The 8354-nt window shown below is 46.9% G+C and overlaps 2 protein-coding genes across 2 annotated transcripts in view; one reads left to right on the top strand and one right to left on the bottom strand.

Moving 5' to 3' along the window:
• The window catches only part of DRP2 (dystrophin related protein 2), a 46833-nt gene extending 40731 nt beyond the window's left edge, over positions 1-6102 (top strand). The window contains exons 17-21 of the mRNA XM_018571445.1: positions 803-949; positions 2269-2518; positions 3230-3329; positions 4275-4358; positions 5981-6102. Of these exons, the coding sequence (XP_018426947.1) occupies positions 803-949; positions 2269-2518; positions 3230-3329; positions 4275-4358; positions 5981-5997 (598 nt within the window). The 3' untranslated portion in view covers positions 5998-6102. The remainder of the gene's footprint in view (positions 1-802; positions 950-2268; positions 2519-3229; positions 3330-4274; positions 4359-5980) is intronic.
• A 1525-nt stretch (positions 6103-7627) lies between these two features.
• TAF7 (TATA-box binding protein associated factor 7) overlaps positions 7628-8354 on the bottom strand; it is a 16074-nt gene continuing 15347 nt past the window's right edge. The window contains exon 13 of the mRNA XM_018571444.1: positions 7628-7638. The gene's annotated coding sequence lies outside the window, so the exon portion shown is untranslated. The remainder of the gene's footprint in view (positions 7639-8354) is intronic.

Here is an 8354-nt window from a genome sequence, read left to right as displayed (position 1 = left end):
GGGGGGGGCAATATAGAAATAGCCAAAGTGCTCATACAAATACCCCCTTTCATCAGGGCTTACCAAGGAAGAACATCTGCTGAAGAGCTCTATGCACTCTCACACAATGGATGAAATGGTATCCAGTTTCAGGCCACCACAGACCTGATACATGTTCTCCTTTAGTAAGCCTTGGTAAGGGGGTATTTGCATCAGGTACTGATCCCGATGAGAAGACCTGGCTTGCATTCGGGATTCCAACTCATCCCAAAGGTGTTCAGTAGGGTGGAGATCAGGGCTCTGTGTAGGGTACTCAAGCTCCTTCACACCAAGCTCATCAAACTGTATCTTTATGTAGCTGGCTTTGTACACAAGGGACAGTCATGTTCACTAGGGTTGAGGTCAGGGCTCTGTGCAGGACACTCACGTTCCTCCACACCAAACCCATCAAACCATGTCTTCATGGAGCTGGCTTTGTACACAGGGGACAGTCATGTTCCATAGGGATAAGGTCAGGGCTCTGTGTAGGACACTCACGTTCCTCCACACCAAACTCATCAAACCATGTCTTCATGGAGCTGGCTTTGTACACAGGGGACAGTGCTGGTGGAACAGAAAAGTTCCAAAACTGTTGCCACAAATTTGGAAGTGCCCAGTGTGTTTGTATGCTGTATCGTTAACAGAACACTTCACCGGAAACACCTGAACTCAACAGAGGGATCCCCTCATACTTTGGTCATAATGTGTAACGTTAGCTAAGTTGGATCAGAGAAACCCATTATTGGCCATAAATAAAAGGTCTCATATGTCTTGTTCCTTCTAGGGATGAAGATCAGTATATACTCCGCCATTCCAGCCCTATAACAGACCGCGACCCATGCAGTATGGTGCAGTGCATGGGGTCAAAGGATCCGAAGGAAGAAGAGGATGAGCTGGAGAAGGTCATCGCCCAACTGGAGCATGAAAACAGGTACCGCCAACCCACCAGCTGTATCTTTAGGTACATTCGACCTTTTGGGTTTCTCCCCAAGGACCTAGCATGGTAGAAGACCAAAATGACGAGGGTGCCCCTTTCTTTCTTCTCCAGCATTAGCTCCCCTAATAGTCTGGCGGGCGGCCCTGAGGTGCTGAAGTTGCACAAGTGCCTGGGAGAGCTTTCATGGTGACAGTAGCTTGTAGCACCAGCAGGGTGTGAAGGCAACATAGGGCTCTGATCTCAGGCACAAATGGTGAAGTCAGTGGGCGGCCAGGGCAGATCTTAAGAATATTAAGGAGCAACCCCAGGTCAGGAGCAGATCAAACAAATATGCATTGCCCAGTAAAGTATTTTTGAAATGTTTGCCCAAGCATGTGTCTAAACAGCTCCAACTTTCTCAGCTCGGCTTTCCTGAACTTCCTGTTGAGTACAAGATCACAAGGGACAGAGCAGTCTCCATCAGTTGTCCCTCTAGCAGCCTGGAGAAGGGAGGAGGAAGGAGGAGCAGGGGGGTGGGATATGGCTTGCCTTGCTGTGCCCGTATGTTTGTGGAAACACACACAGCTTACTAGCACACACAAGGGTGGCTCCATAGCACCCTGCAAGGGAAAGAAGCCACCCTAAAACCGGAAGTCAGGACCGGTGCTCAGGAACATCAGGCATCAGCATCCATTGTAAGTGATTTAATCAGCCCTGAAATAGCTTAAAGGAGAACTATGGGGGGAGTGATTTTCACTCACCTCATAGTTCTAGCCGACCTGTGACAATGAGACTGTCACAGGTCGGCTCAGTAGATCGGGAGGTGAGCGAACACATACCGGCGTTCGATCACCTCCCGATCCTGTCCCTGCAGAGAGCTGTGACTGTCTCTCCTCCCCTCACCCCTCTCCGATCCTCCAGCGGTGACTGGAGGAACGAACGGGGGAGGGGGGCGGGTACAGCTGGCTCTGCCTCTAGATAGGCAGAGCCAGCTGTCAGTCACGCAGCTGGGCGGATACAGACAGTAATGTCGGGATCCGTCCCGGCTGCGGCGGTCTCGGTATACCGCGAGCTGTAGCTCCCTATACACTGAGCCTAGGGTGACGGGAGGACGCTAGTTTGTGCTCTCCTGTTACCCTAAGGAGAACTATGGGGAAAAGCACTGACCCCATAGTTCTCCTTTAAAAACATTTTAGGCTTGTGCTGAATTTGGACATTTTGGGAGTACAGCTTAGCGTTGGCTTAGGGCTTCATAGGACATATAACCCTCCCATTGTTCCATCCTGGATTACCGGTAACTGAGAAGGAGATACATTTGAAGCTTTTCTTTGCAGAATTCTGCAGGGAGAGCTGAAGAGACTCAAGTGGCGGCACGCAGAGGCCGGAGAGCAGGCACTCCTGGGCGAGGTATCTCCTGACTCGGGAGGCAGCGGCAGCGGCGACGTACAGAGCGAGGAATTGCTGAGCGAGGCGCGGATTCTACGGCATCACAAAAGCCGCCTTGAGACTCGGATGCAGATACTGGAAGACCACAACAAGCAACTCGAGTCCCAGCTGCATCGTCTCAGGGAATTACTTCTACAGGTACCAGTAATATGAGGATACACGGCGCGTCCATAACAAAAGTCACCACCTGGCTTTAGCTAACCATATAGGTCAGAGCCTTCCATTGGATAAGTCTTATGATCGGGGGGGGGGCTTCGATTGGTCAGGTCTAGGTTCAGCAAACGTCATGTGCCCCAAAAAATCAGGTCAGCTGCCGACCTGAAGTTACTGAATGACCAGATTTTTCCATAATTTTTTTCTTCCATGCTTCCCTATTTATAATAATCCGGCCACTCGGTGTATATAATAATCTGGCCACTCAGTGTATATAATAATCCGGCCACTCAGTGTATATAATAATCCGGCCACTCGGTGTAGATCCCACACGTCTCTTCTGAAGTGGAACAATGCCGATCCTCCATTCGTGGATGTGGATATGCTCAATCTAAAAGCCCAAATGCAATGCCCTCAGGGTTACTGTTATCTGTGTCTACCAATTAAGAGTTGTGGTTACGTAGACGACGTTTTTGTTGTTGTTTGCAGTGTATGCTATTTGGGAAAGTATTGGAAATCCTGAAAGCACATCAGGGCAATAAATAAATAAATAATTGATTAATTCAGCCAATTAATAATTAAATAAATACATACCTACCCGTGTTACACTGGCACGTTAGGCTGCATGTGCCCAACATAAAGACACATATCTGATGCTACGGGGCCCCGAGTAACTGTATGACATCCTGTTTCCAGCCTAGCATGGATGACGGCAAAGCTTCCTCTTCAGCCCCTTCTCCAGATTCAGAGAGCAAGTCCTATCAGAACAATGGAACGCCGGAGACTGAAGCTGCAGGTAAAGATTCCCGTTGATGTGTTCACATCTGTCCATGCAAACAAGGTACATCCCTCAAATCTTCACAATACTCTAATGGTACATGTTGCCACGTGTCTGACCAGCTTAAGGAAAACCTGCCACCAAAAAATGGGAGGGGTCAAAGCAGAGAAATTGCTTGCTTGCATCATTTTCCTTTCCATAAATGACTTTTGATTCACTTGCCTTTAAATGTTCCAGAAAATTAGAAGACTGCAGGTAAGTCAGTTTCCAAGCACAGCCGCCTCCCTCCTTGCATGTCATAGCCCTCTTCTCCTATGGGAGTGCCTAATAACTATCTGTGCTGGCCCAGCCCCTCCCCTACCTACGTAACCTTTTATATAGATGCCAGTGAGGAGTGAAGGGTGAATACTATCGAGCACGCCAGCCATAAGCCATAAGACTCTGACACAGGCATTACTCCCATAGGCAGAGGCATCATGGGATATGTAGTTTTACCATGGCTGGAATGCTGAGAGTCACTTGAGTGACAGCTCTGTGTTTGCTGGGGCTGATAACATCACGTCCATGATGGGGGTGGCCAGCAGCAGTCTCAGGGCCTTCGTGGGATGCTTTTACAGGTAAAATGTTAAATGCACATGTACGGGTGTTTTTTATTATACGTTCGCAGAGGCACCTCTTCTATATTCATACTGCTATATGGCCACTAGGTGGAGCCCGTGAGTAGATGCATAGTCCTATACAACCGGCCCTTTGAGGGTAACCATACTGCTGATGCGGCCCCCGATGAATTTGAGTTTGCCACCCCTGGCATAGACATTTCCAATGCTCCTTGGCTCCATCTAGTGGCCATCAAGTGCTCTACTATACTTTTTACTTTCAATAAAAATTATTGTAACAGAATAATAATAATAGTGATTATAATTCCTTCTGAGTGCTAAAAGTATGAACTATAAATCCCCTTAGATGATGTGGACAGTCGGACAAAAGACATTGGATTATGCTTCGAGGACATCATGGAAAAGCTACGGAATGTGCTTCCCAGTACAGGTACACGAACAAGTATCTGCCAACTAGCAAATAATCGTATTACTTTAAATAGAAGGGACTTAAAGCTAAGTTCTAGGCTGACATACAATGAAGGCAGCTGTGTAGTCATTAAAGGATAAGTCCACTTTAAGACAAAGTGCACTTGTCCTGTTTGCCCCCCCCCACCCCTGACCTAGATGAGTCCAACCTCCCTCTTTGCAGACCTGTACTTACCGAGATCTGAGAGGAATGGTTCAGCTGTTGTGTAGGCCCTCTGCTGGCCACACCTGCACATTACAGCTCTATAGACATCTATGGGGCTGTCTTCCAGCCAGGAGGGATGTAGCGCCCTCTGCTGCCCACACATGCACATTACAGCTCTATAGACATCTATGGGGCCATGTTCCAGCCGGGAGAGGGATGTAGCGCCCTCTGCTGCCCACACATGCACATTACAGCTCTATAGACATCTATGGGGCCGTGTTCCAGCCGGGAGAGGGATGTAGCGCCCTCTGCTGCATCCCTCCTGCACATTACAGCTCCATAGATGTCTATGGGGCTGTCTTCCAACCAGGAGATAGAGAGACTTGCAGTGCTGGATGTCAACAAATAAGCAAGCAGTGGTCCTTGGATCTCGGTAAGTACAGATCTGCAAGGGAGGGAGGGGTGGATCATTGGATTGGGCAAAATACACATTAGGAAAGTGCAGTTATTATACAACTTCGTAGCAGCTCCGTTGTATGTGGACTACAATTCTTGCAGCTTAAAGGTTATATTGTGTGTGATAGGAGTACTTCTTTGTTGCCAAACCAGCTTCTGACAAGCCTGAAGTATTCCCATGTTGTATTGTATTTTGGGATTGTAGCCCGCATACAGGATTTCTCTCATTAGGCCCTGATGAAGGGGGTGTGTTTTGGACCCCAAAACTCTACTTGAATGCCCTCTGATCCTAATGAAATAAAATTGTATCTGGACTATTTTAATTGGTGTGGTAGAGAAGAGTGTCACCAACACACTGGTTGTTCTTCTCCACAACCTACTTTAATGGGTGTGGTGTTTCAATTCCTACATCTACTGTGTTCACTGCCAAGCCAAGGATAGTGTGGAGATCCTTTTGGATTGTATAAGCTGCCTGCCCGTTGGCCCGATCACCCGTATTCACATCACTTAAAGGAGAACTATGGGGTCAGGGCTTTTCCCCATAGTTCTCCTTAGGGTAACGGGAGGACACAAACTAGCGTCCTCCCGTCACCCTAGGCTCAGGATATAGAGAGCTACAGCTCCCAGTATACCGAGACGCCGCAGCCGGTGTCCAGCACTTTCTGTTCACTTCCATAGAACCTGTTAAAATGGTCATAGGCAAAATGTCCAGCAGCCTATTTAACATTGCTTGATTAGGGCCAATGTGTACGGCAGAGTCTTGAGTGGCAGTGCTGTGTAACGACCAGCCGTTGGCAAAGATCATTTAACGGTGAATCCTGGACAGGGAATGTGCTTGGATCCACCCGAGTTAGAGTATGAATACGCCACTTAATTACCAGATACCGCAATGGAAGCACCAACATCGGAGAGCTATAAAGCAAGCCGTCGCCTTCCTCTTTGCCGATTACTGATTGGCTGTTTTTGTCTTTTATTATTTCTAGATGACGGCGACGAATGACCGGAGCCTGACATTGCCGCCGTGACAGCGGGCATCTCCCACAACACAGCGTGCAACGTAACACGTGACGATGAAGGACGATCAGCTTTCCTGACAATTCTGACAAATTCAAGCCAAAGAAAGGGGGGAGGGGTTGCTGAAGAGTCACATGAGAAACAATAGCTCTCCATCCATTTTTGGATCTTTCGAGGGAAGTTGAACAATAGTCATTTAGAAGATCCGGAGCAGCTCGGATGATGATCACCGTATGTGAAGTCGGAACCCGGCTCAGCTTCTCAAAGGTTCCCCTTTCAAAAGGAAACGAACTGCTGTTGACACCGAAAGAGGATTGGCAAGTACAGCTGCTAGTCCTGAAAGGCCTACAGCAGTGGTGCCAAGATTCGCCACCACTGGCCTATAGCTTGCCGATAGGCGGTATACAACTCCTAAAGAGCACATAATACTAAAGATGACTAACAATGAATACTAAGTGTACTAGGAATTGTTACTCCATGGGTATAGAATTCGTCATAAATCCCCCCCTACAAAAAAAGATTAATATCTTTGTCCAAGATGCAGCCACTTTCTTCACGGCCTGTCCCTGACGCTATCTTCTAGGCTTCCGCTCTATGATAATTAATAGCATAAATGACAAGGTCAAGGTGATACCACCCCCTCCCCCCCATCTTCCCCATCTAATCTCCTCCACACAAAAAATTAAAGCATACCCTAATTCCGTGTGTCTTCCACATGGTCAAACACTGTCATGTGCCTCTTCTCCAGCATCAGGTGGTCTTCAGGGTTGAATAGAATGATGCTCATATTGTGAAGTGTGAGCACTGCTCAACGTAGCATTGCACTCTGAGCCCAGGATACCTGAAGATACTGAGATCAGGATGACAGCGTGGGCTCAAAGGATAGGGCCTGGATGTCATTCAACCTGAAAGTGGACATGTGGGGACCGACCAAGAAGGTGGGAATAGTACATTGCTGGAGTGTGGAAGGGATGAGTAGTGGATGAGTAGTAGACTTTTATTATAAAGGTGAAAAGCTGAAGCTTGGATGTAAAAGCCTAGTGATCGCTTCTTTTTCTTAAAGAAGAACTTGGCCAAGCGCTAGTTACATGTAACCTGGTAAAATGTACACAGTATGGCCAAACGTTTGTGGACACCTGACCATCATACCTAGACTCTATGGCTAAACGTCTGTGGACACCTAACCATCACACCTAGACTCTATGGCTAAACGTTTGAGGACACCTGACCATCACACCTACACACTATGGCCAAAGGTTTGTGGACACCTGACCTTTAAACCTACACTCTTGGCCAAACGTTTGTGGATACCTGACCATCAATCCTACACTCTTGGCCAAAGCTATGTGGACAGCCCTTCAAATGTTGAGTTCAGGTGTCTTCAGTGAAGGGTTCTGTTAATGCTACAATTGTGCTGTTCCAACTTTGAGGTAACAGTTTGGTGAAAGTCCTTCTCTGTACCAGTATGACTGTGCCTCCAGTGATCAATAAATATTAACTGTTGACAAAGACGAATCTCAAGTATCTTCCAACTCATGCCAATCTCTAGTTCATTTTTGGGGCAAAAAACTTTCCAGCTCCATTAAAAAATAGCTTGATGAGTTTGGAGAGGAGGAACTCAAATGGCCTTCTCAGAGCCCTGAATGCAATAGAATAGAGACTGTAAGTTAGGTCTTCTCATCCAACCTCGCAAATGCTCTTTTGGTTGAATGGGCGCACATTCCCATAGGCACACTCCAAAAAGCCTCCCAAAAGAGTGGAGAGGCCAAGTAAACTTCATAATAATGTCCATGGTTTTGGAATGGGACGTCCAACAAGCTCATATAGGTTTGATGGTCAGGTGTCCAGACTTTTGGACGTATAGAGTATGGTGGACCACTTTAAAAGCCTTCTTCATGACCTATATACAACACAGAGCAGTTGATCTTACCAGTAGATGGGTTTTTTTTCCCCCCACTTCTTGTAGCAGGCCAGCCAATGTTTTATTTAAGGGGTTGGGGAGAACCAGCTTTTTATTCATATGGCTTAAAACTTTTTTTTTTTTTTAAAGAAAATTAAATAACCTGATACGGAAAATTCTGTACAACAGTCCTGACCTTCAGCGGGCTCCCGGGGAGGGGGGGATTGGAGCAGCACCGGAGCACCATTAAGGAAAATATTTTTGCTCATTGACTTTGCTTTAGCTGTACAAGCTTAGACAACAATTGGGTTCAGACAGGTTGCTCTGCTCGTACGTAACAGGCACAGCTTTGTTTTAGAAATCTTATAAAATCTAGATTTGGGAATTTCTCTTTTTTTTTTTATTAATTACTCAATTACTCGTCATTTCACTGCTTTTTTTTT

The sequence above is a fragment of the Nanorana parkeri genome, unplaced genomic scaffold (assembly GCF_000935625.1).
Source record: "Nanorana parkeri isolate BGI_ZX_2015 unplaced genomic scaffold, ASM93562v1 scaffold1760, whole genome shotgun sequence".
Taxonomy (NCBI): Eukaryota; Metazoa; Chordata; class Amphibia; order Anura; family Dicroglossidae; genus Nanorana; species Nanorana parkeri.
This window is presented reverse-complemented; position numbering and strand designations above follow the sequence as displayed.